Below are 17,088 nucleotides of genomic sequence, written 5' to 3'. Positions count from 1 at the left end.
AGCTGCCGAACACAGCATCACCCTATAACATCCCCCACAAACAATGGGCAGACTACACACCCCTCCCACAGCTACTAACAATGCCCACATGCGTATATGTGCCCACCATGTCCTGGGCCTCAATCATTCTTCTCCCGTTGCTTTGACCTGCGTTTTTGCCTCACTCTGCTCATCGTTCAATCATAGCTCCAAAGCGCAAGGCCATTGCCGGAGATTTGTTGACTACCAAGAGGCAGAAGAAAGTGATGAGCCTGAGCCAGAAAGTGGAGCTGATCGACCGGCTTTCGAGAGAAGTGAGAGTCCGGCCTCTGTGGGCAGGCATTATGGCATCAACGAATCCACCGTTCACTACATACGGGAGAATGAGAAGGCGATTCAAAAAAGTGTTGCAGCGAGCGCTGTATCGAGCGCCAAGGTGGTCGCCCAAGTCCGGGACATCCACACAGAAAGGATGGAGAAGGCTCTCAGCATATGGATAGAGGACAACATGCAGGAGAACGTGCCTTTGAGTGGACCTCTCATTCTTGCAAAGGCGAAACTTATTTACTGTCGTAAATATTTATTAAATACTTATTAAGTACTTATTTAACTTACGACAGTACAACAGTATGACAGTACTGTCGACAGTACGAAAGTACGACATTAAATACTTATTTAATGTCGTAAAAGGCGACAAACAGGGTTCGCGGCAGGAAGGGCATCTGGCCGTAAAACATTGCTTCAAAAAGGGGACAAACAAAAACAACAACAACCACGGTGCCCGAAAAAGGCCAACCCCCGCTTTGCGGGGAAAAATGGTCTCTAAAGGTGTTTTTTTTTTTTTTTATCTGGCGTGGGTATGCAAGCACGAGTCATGCACGAAGCGATGATGGTAGGAGCAGTGCGTTCATTCCCAGCTAGCAGGGGATGGTTGCACCATTTCAAAGAGCGGTATGGTATCAAAAATATTAAGCTCACAGGGGAGCATGCTTCCATGACGTGGCCAAAAAATGTTCCCTGCTCAACTCTTGAGGCTGATCGACGAGAAGGGATACCTCCCAGTACAGGTCTTCAACACTGCCGAGACCGACCTCTTCTGGAAAAAGATGCCCACGAGAAGTTTCATCTCGAAGCACGTGCGAGGGCACAGCATCAGGATTCAAGGTCGCCAAGAACCAGGTATCTCCTCTGTGCAAACGCAAAAGGGGACTGCATGGTCAAACCCATGATGCTGTACTGTTCCCTGAACCCACGTGCTCTCAAGGGCAAGAACAAACAAACGCTGCCTGTGTTTTGGCGGTCCAACAGGAAAGTGTGGGTGACGGAAGAAATCTTCATGGACTGGATTTATAAATGTTTCGTCCCTCAAGTGGAGAGCTACCCAGCGGAAAAACAACCTTGCATTCAAGGTTCTCCTGCTCATGGACAATGGACCTGGATGTGGCTCACCCGAACGTCCAGGTGATCATCCAAGCGATTGTCCTGCTGCCCAACACCACCTCCTTGATACAGCCACTCGACCAAGGTGTAATCTCGACATTTACACCCGCCATACTTTTTTTTGGTTTGTTTTTTGTATACAAGATCGAGGCACGTGAAAGAGCTAACATTAATCACACAAAAGTCAAACCGACACATAAAACACAAAATAAGGGGAGCGGAAGACAATATGGGGCGAGAGGGGGAAACACAAACACAACATTTGAGAGCAGGGACATCGAGAGAACTGTGGGAGGGAGAGGGCTTGGGGGGGAGGTGGGAGAGGTACAAAACTTATGGACACTGCAAGGACCTCCAGGAACGAAGTTGAAATTTTAAAAATAAATGGATCTGGGGTGAATTAGCGGGGGTAGAAAAGATCAAGGTTTTGGATGGGGGAAGATAAGAGATGGTGGTGAACAGCTGTTTCAAAGACCTGGAGGGAGGAGTGGGATTGAAGGGAGTGGGGGAGTTTGTTCCGGAGGCGGGAGAAAAGGGGAATGAAAGAGTGAAGGTGAGCAGAGAGCCTAGATTTTGGCAGTTTAACCATAAGCGGGTTGCTGGCAGATCTTGTGCGACCTGTAGGAATATATAGGGGACAGAGCACAGAGGGAGCTGGGGGAGCAAGGCCAGAGAGGAGTCGGTAGAAGACAGAAAGACCACCAACCTGCCTGCGGTGAGTGAGTGAAAGGCCCTCGGAGTTGGCTTCATCGCGGGACATTCCAATGGTTCTGAAAGCTTTGGTTTCAACAGCGTGAAGCCGAGCAAGGTGTGAGGCAGGAGCACTAGCCCAGAGGGGAAAACAGTATTCCATTGAGCTGCGGATGAAAGCCTTGTATGTGGTGACGAGCTCAGATGTGCCAAGGAAGCACTTCGCATGACGGAGGATGCCCAGTTGGCGACTGGCTTTGGAGGCCAGCTTGGAAATGTGGTTTTCCCAAGAAAGATCATGGCAGATAGTGATACCCAAAAGCTTGAGTGACAGAACTTCTTGGAGAGGATTGTTGAGAAAGTTGATGGGAGGGTTGTCCAGTAGGTCTTTTCGGAGAGACATAGTCAGAGTGTGAGATTTGTCAGGATTGAAAGACATGTTCCACTTGTTTGACAAGTCTGTGATTTTGTCCAGGTCTGCAGAGAGTGAGGAGGTTGCAGACTGCCGATCTGAGGGATGAGGTATGGAGAGGCAGAGTGTGGAGTCATCAGCAAAGAGATAGAGCGGATTTTGCAGAGAGTCGGAGAGATCATTGATGAAGACCAGAAAAAGCACAGGGCCCAGAACACTGCCTTGGGGAACTCAAGCCTGAACAGGAAGGGGAGAAGAGAGAAAACCATTCAGGGCCACACATTGACTACGACCAGAGAGGAAGTCCGCAAGCCATGCATGGAGATTTCCATGGATACCATAAGAGGAGAGTTTGGTAAGCAAAGCAGGGTGCCAGACCGTATCGAAGGCCCGTGATATGTCAAGGGAGACAGCTCTGATTTCCTGTTTGGCATTAAGGACCTCCATACATTGTTGAGACAGCAGAAGCAGCATGTCCAGAGTAGAATGACCTGGTGCGAATCCAAATTGATGATCCGAGATCAAGCCATTGGAGAAGAGGAAGGATTTGATGTCAGAAGCGATGATTGATTCCATGACCTTGCGGATTATTGGGAGCATGCTGATTGGTCTGTAGTTGCAAGGATCTGTTTTTGCACCTTTTTTGTGTAAAGCGGTAATGTTGGCTGATTTCCAAGCAGATGGCAGATGACCTTGAGCAAAAGAGAGGGTGAAGAGAACAGAGAGATGGTGAGATAGAGCGGCAGAGCAGGATTTTGGGACCCGTGGGCTGATGCTGTCTGGTCCAGTTGCAGAATGAGTCGAGGTTTGACAAAAACTTCTCCACCTTGTCAGGAGAGAAGGACACTAAAGTGCAGGTGCAGCTGGGTTCGATTGGGAAAGGTGGGTACAGAGAGAGAAATCGGTTCGGGACACAAGATTTTGAGGCAAACACAGAGTTGAGTTATTCAGCTTTTTCACGTGTGGTGTTAGCTCTGTAAAGGTGGGTTTTCACGGGACATGCGAACGGTTCGCGAAGGATGTGAATGTCGAAAAAATGGCAAAGTCCAACATTCGTATTTTAGGCTCCAAAAGTTCGCCAAACATGCGCGGGGGTTCGGAAGCGTCGTCAATTGTTCGCAGGAGTTGTTTTTTGTTCGGCGGGCATTTCAAACATTTTTGAAATACCCGCCGAACAAAAAACGACTCATGCGAACAATTGACGACTCTTCCGAACCCCCGCGCATGTTTGGCGAACTTTTGGAGCCTAAAATACGAATGTTGGACTTTGCCATTTTTTTGACATTCGCATCCTTCGCGAACCGTGCGCGTGTCCCGTGAAAACCCACCTTAATCGTTTGAGGAAAGGGAGGGGATGGAGGGGAACAAACACCAGAAACAGATTTGACCAGATGCCACCAGGATTTGGAGGAGGGAGACAGGTTTGAGAGTTCAGTCTTGAGAGTAGAGAGATATTGTTTCCTGGCTCTCCTGAGGTTAGACACACTTGTTCCGAGCTTTGTGAAAGGTACTGAGATTACCTTCAATGAGATTAGCCTTCCATGAGGTGAAGGCAAGGGTGATCTGTTTGAGTTTGCTTTTTCTGTGTGTGAAGTTAAGCACTGAAGGCAAAATCATCTCAAATATTGAGAAGGTGACCGTACTCGGGAGGTGGACCTGCACTTTAGTCCGGTGAACTTATGTAATCGAGCCGTGTCCGTAGGTAAGTCAGTGAGTGAGTGAGTCTGTAAACACTTCAGTCAATATCACTTGAACCAAATACATGATGTCGATGAAACTTGGCGACAAGCTTCATTCATATATGGTGCCTAATGAAGGTGTATTTACCGCATCAAAATCTGCACTCATTACTTATTCAGGGTGTCTACGGGGAGGAGGCGGGACGGTTTAACCCCCTCCCTCCCCCCCAAAAAAATAAAAATAGGTATTTGCTCTCTTCTCCGAAACTACACAAACTATTTCAATGAAACTTCATCACAACATTCATCCTTGAAGCCAGTCGCCTTCATCACAACAAGCCCTCGGCACCTCTTCCTCATCACTGCCTGCCGCCGCCTCCTCGGAAATCTTGGAGAATACACACTCCATATTATATCACCTCTTTTATTTTATAGAGCTGCGTTTCGTATGGGCATATCTTTTGAGAGAAGCTAAATGCAGTAATTACACAGTCAATATCTGGGTTCAAAGTGTGATTTACATTCTACAGCATGAGCAGCAGTTATCGCGATAATAAATCTCCATTATCGTTATCGCGATAGTAAATCGAAAGCACGATTATCGTCCAGCACTAATTTATGCATATATGTATACTGTTGCTCAACACACTAACGGGGAAGCAAAGTTGGCATTATTAGCGATGTGAGCACCGAAGACAACTGCAACGGGAAAATGAAAGTGGTTTGCACCATGGGATGACATCCTGCGTCCGACGCGTTCGACCCTGTGTCCGGAGGAAAAATCCTTTAGCTCCAAAAGGATCGACCATCCCTCCCTCCCCCTCCTCCCCCTTCCCCCCACCCCCATTCTTGACAGTTCGTGCATTATAATATAGATTGCTATTTGTATTTTGCTATGATATATTGTGTAATTTTAACTTTTTTCTGCAGGTCATACTGAGTCTTCAAATCTATCACTTCCTGCTGGAGTACCATCACCACCACCACCACCACCAGCACCTCCTCTCCCCACAGCTGACCCAGCAGCTTCTGGGCCCCCACTGCCTCCACCGCCACCGCCACCACCACCACCACCACCACCCCTACCGGAATTTTCCCAGAATGCAGCACTTGTCCAAGATAATCCCAAGAAAAAAGGCAAGTATAACGAGCACCATCACCCGCTATTTCCATTGCACTTTATTGAGCATGTCAACTGAACAAACTATTTTTTTATTTGCTGAAAATTGACTTGTCTTTATTTATTTTCTCTTTATAACAATAATGCCACAAAAGGAAAAGGAGCCAGTCAAATTCTGAGAGATGTAGCTTTGGCTGAGGATAAATCCCCATTGTTCTCTATTTGACCCCCACTGTCATGACACCTTTTCACCCCTCAGCCCATCGGGCTGAGGGGTATTGTTGTCAGGGATGTCGTCCGGGCGGGCATCCGTCAACTTTTGGTTTCTGTCAATTTCAAGGAGAACGGCTTGTCTGATTAAATCGATTTTTGCAGTGTGTGTCGGGGTTGAGTAGAGGAAGGTTCCTTTCGAAAATGGGTGCGCTGCGATTGGTTGAGTAGAGGAAGGGGCTTTTCTAAAATGGGCGCGCTGCGATTTTCAATATGGCCGCCATGGCTTCCTTTCACCATGCATGGGCTGGGGGGTTACGCCCGCTTTGCGGTGCTATTTATTATTCCTATGGACTCCTTTAATCTTTCATTGTGTTGAGCTGTGACCTAAGAAGACGTTGTCGTGAAATTGCAAAACTGTACTCTGTTGCATTGCCCCGCAAACTCAAATTAAGTTGTACATTTTTTAATGCAAGATCATATATGGTGGCACGTTCATCGTCTTGCCCAATCAGAGACTGCAGTTAAGCATTTACTTCAACCAAATCCCTCAAACTACATTTATTCTGAGGTCCTTAGGTTTTTCAGAATCTTCATGTTTAACTGTTTTGAAGTGTTGCTGATTGTTGCCGATGTTGGAGATGAAACCTTTTTAATGTAACTTCTGCATGTCAGAAAAATATTATTTAAATGAGACGTAATCTTTTCTGCTTGCTTCTATCTATGGGTTTCTATATAAAAAAGATTATCTACTTTTTTTTATTCTGGGGCGGGGTGGTAGTGGGGTGGAGCGGGAGAGAGGTGGGGACAGTTTATTCCTTCCTTTTTTTTATTTTACATCCACCACTCAAGGTGGATGGGGTTATGTTTTCACCACCTGTTTGTCTGTGAAGAAGATATCTCATAAAGTTGTGGATGGATTCGACCGAATTTTTCGTGGATAGGTTGGATGTGTGACAATGACTAATATATTTGATTTTGGTATCCGAATCCTCATCCGAGAATTTTTGAAGTGATTCTTCACCATTGAGAGATAGGGCCAAAGCGATGTATAACAGGATATTTCAAAAAGTTGTGGACGAGTTATGACAAAACTAGGTGGATGAGTTGTGTAGGTGAAAATAACAAGCCGATTAGATTTTGTTTCAGGTCCGAATCCAGGTCTGGCCCATCAGTGGGATACAAAACGTAAACTGTTCAGCATGGTGAAGGTATGCACTCTACCGAGTACAGTTCTTGTTTTCTCTGCTTTTGTTGTTGAGTCTGTAGTTTTAAATTGAAGGTTGGGATTAATTTCAATTAATTTAAATTGAATAGATTACATTGTATCTGTGAATTAATAATCTATAACAAGGTAGATATATGTGCAGACTCGCATGCTGCCACAGGCCGATTGCATGCTGCATAACAAGGTAGATCTGATTGCAGACTTGCATGCTGCCACAGACCGATTGCATGCTGCCACATGTTGCCACAGACTCGCATGCTGCCACAGTACCATTCTTGTTTTCTCTGCTTTTGTTGTTGAGTCTATAATTTTAAATTGAAGGTTGGGATTAATTTCAATTAATTTAAATTGAATAGATTACATTGGATCTGAGAATTAATAATCTATAACAAGGTAGATATTTGTGCAGACTCGCATGCTGCCACAGACCGATTGCAATAGTCTCTCCATTGCCTTCTGGAACAGGTGAAAGGTTAATAATTATCTGTGCATAACACAGCACATATTTAATAACAAAAGAGTGTATTTATTTTCACAGCTGCAAAATAAAATGTGCGTTTGGCACCTCTACCAACCACAGCCACTCTTCCCCCCTTCCAGTTTATGGTTGCTAAATGGTAGGGCTAGCTGAACAGTTATGAGCAAGAGAAGGTATATCTTGCACTGGGTAATTTTGTTTTCTCTTTACTGAGGGCAATTTTTAAGGAGCTCGGCATTTTCATGAGTAGCATTTTGATGCCCAATCCAACTAAATTGCTTTTAGAGCCGTGGTTCTTAACCTGGGTTCGACCGAACCCCAGGGGTTCAGTGAGCCAGTCTCAGGGGTTCGGCGGAGGTCCTCCGAAACGCATTGCAATTTTTTTTTTTGTTTGTTTTTAGTTTTGTATCAATTTTGAATCCACAGTCACGTGAAAAAGTAAGTACACCCCATGTAAAGTTTTGACTTTTTCAACATATTTCAACATACAGCTATTTGATCTTCATTTCAACAATATTGACAGATAAGGGTGATATAATATAACAAATATCATGAAACATTTACATTTTGTAGTCCATTGTATAATTTAAATAAACATAAATGCAAATTTTGCATGTGGAAAAAGTAAGTACACCCTTGGCTCTAATAGGTGGAATTGCCTCCTTTGGCAGAAACAACCTCAAGTAGGCGTTTCTTATAACTGTCTAACAGTCTCTGACATCGACTGGGAGAAATTTGTTCCCACTCCTCCATGCAGAATTCTTTCAGCTGTGCGATGTTTGAGGGGTTTCTTGCATGCACAGCTCGTTTCAAGTCCCCCCGCAACATCTCGATGGGATTTAGATCCGGGCTTTGACTTGGCCATTCCAGAACCCTCCATTTCTTTCTTTTCAGCCATTCCTTGGTGGATTTACTGGTATGTTTAGGGTCATTGTCATGTTGCAAGGTCCACCTTCGGTTGAGCTTCAACTTTCCGACAGATGGCCTCACATTATCCTCAAGCACCCTCTGGTACAATGAAGAATTCATAGTGGATTCTATGATGGTGAGCTGCCCAGGCCCTGATGCAGCAAAGCTGCCCCAAACCATAATATTTCCACCACCATGCTTTACAGTTGGTATCAGGTTCTTGTGGTCAAATGCTGTCTTTGGATTTCGCCAAACATGTCTTCTGGTACTGTGGCCAAATAGCTCTACCTTTGACTCATCTGTCCAGAGCACATTGTTCCAGAAGTGCTGGTCTTTGCCTAGGTGTTCATTGGCAAACATTAGTCTTGCCCTGATGTTCTTTCTGGACAGCAAAGGTTTCCTCCTGGCACACCTCCCATGTAGATCAACTTTGTGCAGCCTCTTTCTAATGGTAGACTCGTGCACTTTGACATCAACAGTGGCAAGAGCTACCTGTAGGTCCCGTGATGACATTCTGGGGTTCTTCGAGACTTCTTTCAGCATCTTGTGGTCTGCTCTCAGGCTGAACTTGCTGGGGCGGCCTGGCCTGGATAAGTTGGTAGTTGTTTGGAATCTTCTCCACTTGTCTTCCAGACAGTCGAATGATTGATTTCAAATTCTTTGGAGATATTTTTAAATCCCTTCCCAGACTCGTAGGCATCTATAACCTTCTTTCTGAAGGCCTCGGAAAGCTCTTTTGATCTAGGCATGGTGACGCCGCACACTTCAAGAACAAATAGCAAACCAAACTAAATGTCTGAGGTTTAAATAAGACAGGTTCCTCCAAGATCCTCTCTAACGATGTTCTAATCATTTGCACCTGAGCTGGTGCACCTGATTCTAATTTTAGGTTTGTGACAACAACAACAACATGCATTTTAAGGCCATGTTCCCTGCTAGAGCGGGGGTTAGCCTTGCGGTCCCCATGACAATCTTCTCCATTTTGCCCTATTTTCTGCATCTCTCCTTGTTAACCCCCTTGCCCGCATTTCTTCTTCCACCATCTTTAGCCAAGTCTTTCTCGGTCTTCCCCGTCCTCTACTTCCTTCCACATTAACTTCCATCACTCTTCTCAACCAGTCACTTTCATCCTTCCTCAATACATGACCAAACCATCTCAACCTGTTCCTCTTCACAGCATCAATCACAGGCAATATTCCCATCATCTTTCGCAATTCATCATTTGTCTTCCTCTCTCTCAACGATACTCCGCACATCCATCGAACCATTCGCATTTCCACCCTTTCCAGCCTTCGTTGCTGCTCTACGTTCATTACCCATGTCTCGCTCCCATAAATCATAACACTTCTCACACATGCAGCATACACCTTTCCCTTCAGCTTCAGCGACACTCTCCTCCTCATCAGCACGCCACTCAGTTCCCGAAACTTCTTCCATGCACATCTCACTCGAGCAACCGTTGCCGAGTCTGATCCACCTTCTCCATTCAGCATGTCTCCGAGATAGCAAAATGTTTTCACACCTTCCAGCTTCACGCCGTCTCCAAGATCCAACTCAACATTTCCTCCATCTGCAGCTCCCTCTGTGCACACCTTACATTTGAATGTAGCTGCCACACTGGTTAATGACCCTCTCAGACCACTACATTTTTGATGAGCCCACTCAGCACACATTGTACATTGAATGGAGTTCACTCCGACACCCTTCCTGCACACAGCACACGGCCACTTCCCAGTTCTTTCCACCTCACCACATGCTTTACCACTTGCCATCACCTTTGTCTTTCCGATATTCACCTTCAGACCTTTTGTCTCCATACATTCCTTCCACTTGTTCATCTTTTCCTTCAGTCCATCCATACTTTCCGCAATCAACACCAGATCATCTGCATACAACAACTCCCACGGTAAACCCTCCTTTACGGTCTGAGCCAGCACCTCCATCACAGCTACAAATAGTAGTGGACTTAGTACCGACCCCTGATGCACTCCCACCTTCACCTCAAACTCACCACTGTTCCCGTCCTTCGTCCTTACAGCTGTGCGTGCTCTTTTGTACATTGCCATCACTACTCTGATCAACCATTCCTCCACTCCTAACTTCCTCAATGCCCATGTCAATACTTTGCGTGGAACCCTATCGAATGCTTTCTCCAGATCAACAAACCCAAAAAACAACTTCTTCCTCTTATCCATGTACTTCTCCTGCAACTGCCTCACAATGAAAAGCGCATCTGTCGTTCCTCTTCCTGGCATAAATCCAAACTGCATTTCGTCGATCTTCACTTTCTTCCTTATCCTCCTCTCCAACACCCTTTCCAATACCTTCATTCCATGCTCCAATAACTTTATCGCTCAGTACGAGCCACACTCCAGAGGGTCACCTTTCCCCTTGTATAGAGGGACGAGGGTACTCAGTTCCCAAACCACTGGAATGCGGCCTTCTTTCACCACCAGATTCCAGATCTCTGTCATTCTCTTCACACCCCAACTTCCTGCTGCCTTCAACATATCTCCCACAACTCCCGTCGGCCCTCCCGCTTTTCCACTCTTCATTGCTTTTATCGCTTCCTCAACTTCCTTCTCAGTTATCTTCTCTGCCGGTCCTAATACTGGGTTACTCTCTATGTTGCCATTCCATTCATTCTCTGTATTCAACAGCATTTCCATATATCTTTTCCATCTTCCTTTAATTCCATCTGGGTCGACAACGATTTGTCCCACTTCATCCTTCAAGCAACTCACCCCCATCACATCACACCTCTCTTTCGCTATGTGCTTTGCAATCCTGAATACTGCTTTCTGACCCTCTTCCGAATCCAAGCGTTCTCCGAACATTTTCCTACATGCCTCCTGCGCCTTTGCTACCTCTTTCTTTGCAGCCTTCCTGGCTGCCTTATAACTTTCATGCTCTGCTGTTTCTGCTCCCGTACCCTTCGCCTTCTGCCACTCTTTGAACTTCTTCCTCTTCTCGTCAATCCTCTTTCCAACCTCAACATCCCACCACCATGTTTCCGAGTGCCTCGGTGGTCCTTTTGTCCATCCACATACCTCACCAACGGCTCCCAACAGACTAGCTTTCATTGACATCCAACCACTTTCAAGCTCAACCACATCATCCTCTACCCTACTCAGCCTCTCTTTTAATGCCTCCCTTACTGTCACCTCTTTCAACCTCCACACCTTCATTCTCGGTTGGTACTTCACCCGCCGAGCTCTTCTCGCACCTTTCACCCTTATGTCGCAGACAACCAAGTGGTGCTGTGAAACAGCCTCCTCCCCCGGGATCACCTTTGTGTCCCGGAGGTGCCCCCTATCTCGCCGACGCACCATCAGGTAGTCAACGGTTGTCGTCGACCCACCTGACATGTATGTAACAAGCTTATTGTCCTCTTTCTGGAACTGAGTATTACAAATCAACAAATCAGCTCCATCAGCAAACTCCAAAATCCTTTCACCTTCTCCATTTTTTATTTCTCTTTTCTCACATTAATCAATGCCGTTATTTTATTTAAGGCCTGGCCTCGATGAGGATTATATAATCCGTGACTGGAGCCTTCAACATTAAAAAAAATCATGCGGAGGTGTGGTGGCAAATGTTGCAAGAACAACTCACAAAGGAGTGACTGGTCGAAGGTAGTGTGGTGGTTACTGACAAACTGCTGAATATCCGAGACATTCAGATTCCGAGTCGATTGTTTTATTCAACCACAACTGTAAATCTCTAAAATCCACACAGGGAAATTCCGTACCGGAAATCCTCTGATAAACCAAAGCTGAAGAATGTTCACTTTTTGTTTATATATACACTACCGGTCAAAAGTTTAGAACACCTCAATTTTTCCAGTTTTTATTGAAATTTAAGCAATTCAAGTCCAATGAATAACCTGAAATTGTACAAAGGTAAGCAGTAAACTGCTTGAGGTTTAAAAAAAGTTTAGGTTCGCAAATACGGGAAAATAATGAAAATTGCACAGTTACAGTATATTGTAAAAAAAGGCCTTCTTCAGCGAGCAAGTAATGGGTTAACAACTTACAGCTGTTCTGCAGCAATGTAAGTAAATTAAGCCTTGAAAGTTGATGCAAACAATTCCTACAGGTGTCCCAATCTGTGCTGATTACTTGATTACAAACCCCCTGTCTGTATAAAAGCAGTATTGGAACAGACTGTTATTACACCCTCTGAAGCATTATTTGGACAATATTGCACTGCAGGAAGTAGTATATTGCTATCACAATGGCGAGAAAAAGGCAATTAACAAGGGAAGACAGACAGACCAGTATAACCCTTAAAAGTGTAGGTCTTTCCTTTAGAGAAATTGCAAAGAAAGCCAAGGTGTCAGTGAGTACAGTTTCCTGCACCATCAAAAGGCACTTGGAAATTGGAGGAAACTCTGACAGGAAGAGGTCTGGCAGACCCAAAGCCACAACAGAATCAGAACACAAGTTTCTGAGAGTCAGCTTGCGTGATAGGCGTCTCACAGGACAACAGCTTCAAGCACAGCTTAATACTGGTCAAAGTAAGCAAGTCTCAGTTTCAACTGTGAAGGGAAGACTTCGAGCTGCAGGTTTGACAGGTCGAGTGGCAGTAAGAAAGCCATTGCTAAGATGGCAAAATAAGAAAAAGAGGCTTGCCTGGGCCATGAAGCACCGCCAGTGGACTACTGAAGACTGGAAGAAGGTCTTATGGACCGATGAATCAAAATTTGAAATCTTTGGTTCATCACGCAGGGTTTTTGTATGCCGTTGATTAGGCAAAAGGATGGTTCCTCAGTGTGTGACACCAACTGTCAAACATGGAGGAGGAAGCATGATGGTCTGGGGTTCTTTTGCTGGATCCAGAGTCGGTGACTTGCACAGAGTGACTGGCACCCTGAACCAAAAGGGCTACCACAGCATTTTGCAGTGCCATGCAATACCCTCTGGTATACGCCTAGTTGGTCAGGGGTTCATCCTGCAGCAAGATAATGACCCTAAACACTCCTCCAGGCTATGTCAAATCTACCTTCGAGGAAAAGAACAAGATGGTCGGCTTCAAATCATGGAATGGCCAGCACAGTCTCCAGACTTAAACCCCATCGAGCTGGTTTGGGATGAACTGGACAGAAGGGTGAAAGCAAAGCAACCTACAAGTGCAATACATTTGTGGGAACTGCTGCAACAGTGTTGGGAAGAACTTCCCGAACAATATTTGATTTCCATTGTAGAAAGAATGCCACGAGTGTGTTCGGCGGTTACATCTGCAAAAGGTGGCTACTTTGCTGAGTCAAAAATTTAAATTAAATTTTGTTAAACAAAATGATTCTATGATTTTTTTTTTATCTCCAATTGATTATTTGTTCTATGCTTAACTTCAGAGTACATTGAGACATTAAACTGTGTAAATGTCAATAGAAACTGGAAAAATTGAGGTGTTCTAAAACTTTTGACCGGTAGTGTATATATATACAGAATCGAGACTTGTCATGTTATAAATCCCAATGCAAAATCATGTTGCTACATTATCTCAAATGTGGCATTTTGGGGAACTGATGTACAGGGTGACTTGTTTGTGTTGTCATAATGTAATGGATGCTATTTCTTTAACATATTGTTGCGGATCTCCCGAAGTCCGTTCCCATTACAAAGGGGGGCGGGGGGGTTAAACCTCTTTTTTCCCCCCTTGGTCTTCGGGTCCGCGAGGCCGAATCACCACTTCCGGAGCAAACGTGAAAAAGGTTATCGGGACAACTTCGCACGTACCTTTAACCCACGCTGCCACAAATGCGGGGACCGAACCTCGCACAAGCCACGCTTAATCGAGTATGCCCGAGCGGTATGCGTATCACGTGACTCGTCCCGTTACTTTTATGGAACCCGATTCGAGCGGTTCTATTCGTACCATGCGAAGCCAATGGATAGAAGGGACGAGAACAGTCAAATCAAAGGAATAACACGATTTATTATTATTTACAATGATCAGGATGAAGGAAAGGGGACACAGAGCAGAAGCTTTATCGATCTTAACATAGCCCAGACACAGGGCCCACTCACGCACACTGGAAGAAGAAGAGAAGAAGTTCGCGCGCCAAGCGCGCTTTGCCGTCAGTCGCTCCGTGGCAGCTCGCCCGGCGTTGCTCTCGGATGTTCACGGCACGTATGCAGGCAAAGGCAGGCAGGAGGAGATCGCGCATCTGTGGCCCGGCACGGGTCGTCCTCTCGAGCGTGCGATTAATACAGCGCAGGGCACGGGGCACGGGGAAAGTTCGTGTCCAATCTCGATCACCGCAATTCAATGCACTCGTTCTGCGGCGCGTTCTCGTGCGTGCTCAAGCTCAACTCAACTCCACTCTCACAGGGACTTGAACTCGTCTCACAGGGAACTGTAACTCAGCACTTGAAATCTAGATACTCTCCGACTCTGACTGACCTCTGCACGACTCTGACTCATCTGCAGTGGGGGGGTTCGGAGCAGGGTTTTATTGCCCCGCCCCAGTCTCACTCGAATGTTCCAACCCCCGCCTCTGGTCATCGTGGTTAGCCACTCCCCTCGAGCCCTGATTGGCGGCTCATTCTTACCGGCCACTCCCTCCTGCAGCGCCTCCCTTCGGCCTCGCCAGACTTGTTCAGGCCTGCCACGTGGCATTTCAGCGCCAAAAGAACACCTAAGCTCACTGGCCTACTCAACACAAAACTAAACACAGGAAAGGACTACGCTTACATTCACTAAGAAATAACTGAACTATCGCGAGGCTTCATGTTGTGGTGCGTCTACCTACGAGGGGGAATTAACCTTTATTCCAAAACCACAACAATATATTTGACTACTTTATGAAATTATGTATTTGCTGGAGAGATTACCCTTTGGATATCTATCCTGTGCGTTCTGCTTCTACTTACGTGACTTCAATATGCTCCTGAATTATTTATTTATTTTTTCCTTAGAATCTGGTTTGCTCTCAAATTGGAAGTTATTCATTTTTTTAACTTTGCTATCATTGAGAATGCTGATTTTAAAAATACCATATAGCCTTAATGTTGTTCACATTAGCTAAGTAGGCATGGTATAACCTGGCGATCACTTGAAACGTTTAGTGTTAAAAGTTGAACAGAAATGCCATTTTAAACATTTTTTGTGCCGTATTAAGGACATCTACATACCATACTCTTGACAGAGCGTTGGTGTTGCCAAAGCGGTCTCTCAGCAAATAGTTGTGCTGACTGGTTTGAGGTTGCCTTCCCAGTAGTCAGTCAGTCGGGGCAGTAATTTGTAATTTGTTGAGGGTGCCACAATAACTTTCCCACTCTTTGTGAAAGACAATATGGGATATTTAACATCCACCAACGCCCCCCCCCCCCCCCCCCCCCCCGCCCCTGCTGGCAGATTTTCAATCCTGTTTTTTCAAGTTCACTCATCTACCGCACTCTCCTCCCTTCATTTAACAAATACCTTTTTCTATCTCCAGCATACTTTTTCATGTATGTTTTTCTATAATAAATCTTGTTTCACAACTGCTCCCCTTCTGAAATGTGTGGTGTCATTTTGATTGTGGTAAGATGGCTTGTATTTTAGTTGATGGATAATTTATCAGTTATTCTCAAGTTTTATCGTATAATTGGTACTAGTGTGACTCGGAGCGCTCCGCACGCCTCACCACACATCGTTTCAGAGGGATAGGCATATTTTACCATTTCGGTGTCTTTTGGGTCTTCAGGGTATTTTGGGTCTTCAGGGCCATTTGGGTCTTCAGAGTCATTTGGATCCTCTGGGCCTTTAAGGATATTTTGGGTCTTTGGGGTGTTTTGGAGTCTTTGGGGTCTTTGGTGTCTTCATGGACTTTTAGGTCTTAATGGTCTTTTGGTTCCTCTGGGTCTTTAAGGGTCTTTGGGGTATTTTGGTTATTCAGGGTATTTAAGGGTCTTTTGGGTATAAAGGGTCTTTTAGGGTCTTTGGGGTATTTTGGGTCTTCAGGGGATTTTGGGTTTTCCAGGTCTTTTGGGTCTTCAGGGTGTTATGGGTCTTTGGGTTCTTTTGGGGTCTTTTGGGTCTTCAAAGCAATTTGGGTCTTCAGGGTCTTTTGGATCCTCTGGGCCTTTAAGGGTATTTTGGGTCTTCATGGTGTTTTGGGTTTTCGGGGTCTTTTGGGTCTTCTGGGTCTTTGGGGTATTTTGTGTCTTCAGGGTATTTTGGGTCTTCGGGGTATTTTGGGTCTTCAGGGTATTTTGGGTCTTCAGGGTATTTTGGGTCTTCAGGGTGTTTTGTGTCTTTGGGGTATTTTGGGTCTTCAGGGTCTTTTGGGTCTTCGGGGCCATTTGGGTCTTCAGGGTATTTTGGAGCCCCATGGCCTGTAAGGGTATTTTGAGTCTTTGTGGTGTTTTGGGTCTTTGGGGTGTTTTGGGTCTTTGGGGGTTTTGGGGTCTTACAGGGGCTTTTGGGTCTTTGGGGTCTTTTGGAGTTATCCACCGATTGCGTTTCATGTCAACCAGTAAGTTCGAAAGAAAAAAAGCGTATCCAGAGGTGTGGGAAAATAACGTTAGGCTGGAGACCAAACCTGAAATTGGAAGATTTGCATTATGCCTATTTTACTGCAGGGGTTCCAGGAATACACACAAAAAATCGTTGCGATCGGTGCAGCCGTTTTTGCGGTACCCGGGACAATAACGTTAGGCGGGAGTCCAAACCTGAAAATGCTGGAGACCAAAGCTGAAATTGGAAAAACAATATAGCCTATTTTACTCCAGGCGGTCCCAGGATTACCCACCCAAAATTTCATTGTTATCAGTTCAGCCGTTTTTGCGGTACCTGGGAACGGACAGACGGACAGACAGACGGACGAACGGGCTATAAAGCATATTTTTGATTTATTGATTAATCAATTAAATGATTAGTTATTGATTGATTAATTGATTAATTAATTTATTTTTTTCAAAAAGTTACAGATTCAGATGAAACACTGGTGGTTTA

At 45.3% G+C, this 17,088-nt stretch overlaps 1 protein-coding gene across 1 annotated transcript in view; it reads left to right on the top strand.

Annotated features, from left to right (window-relative positions):
• WASHC1 (WASH complex subunit 1) overlaps positions 1 to 17,088 on the top strand; it is a 101,534-nt gene that overhangs the window by 49,730 nt on the left and 34,716 nt on the right. Inside the window, exon 7 of the mRNA XM_068113313.2 lies at positions 5,131 to 5,337. Within this exon, the coding sequence (XP_067969414.2) occupies positions 5,131 to 5,337 (207 nt within the window). The remainder of the gene's footprint in view (positions 1 to 5,130; positions 5,338 to 17,088) is intronic.

The sequence above is a fragment of the Myxine glutinosa genome, chromosome 4 (assembly GCF_964187855.1).
Source record: "Myxine glutinosa chromosome 4, kmMyxGlut1.1, whole genome shotgun sequence".
NCBI classification, from domain to species: Eukaryota; Metazoa; Chordata; class Myxini; order Myxiniformes; family Myxinidae; genus Myxine; species Myxine glutinosa.
Note: the sequence above shows the minus strand (reverse complement) of the source record. Positions and strands in the feature narration are given on the sequence as shown.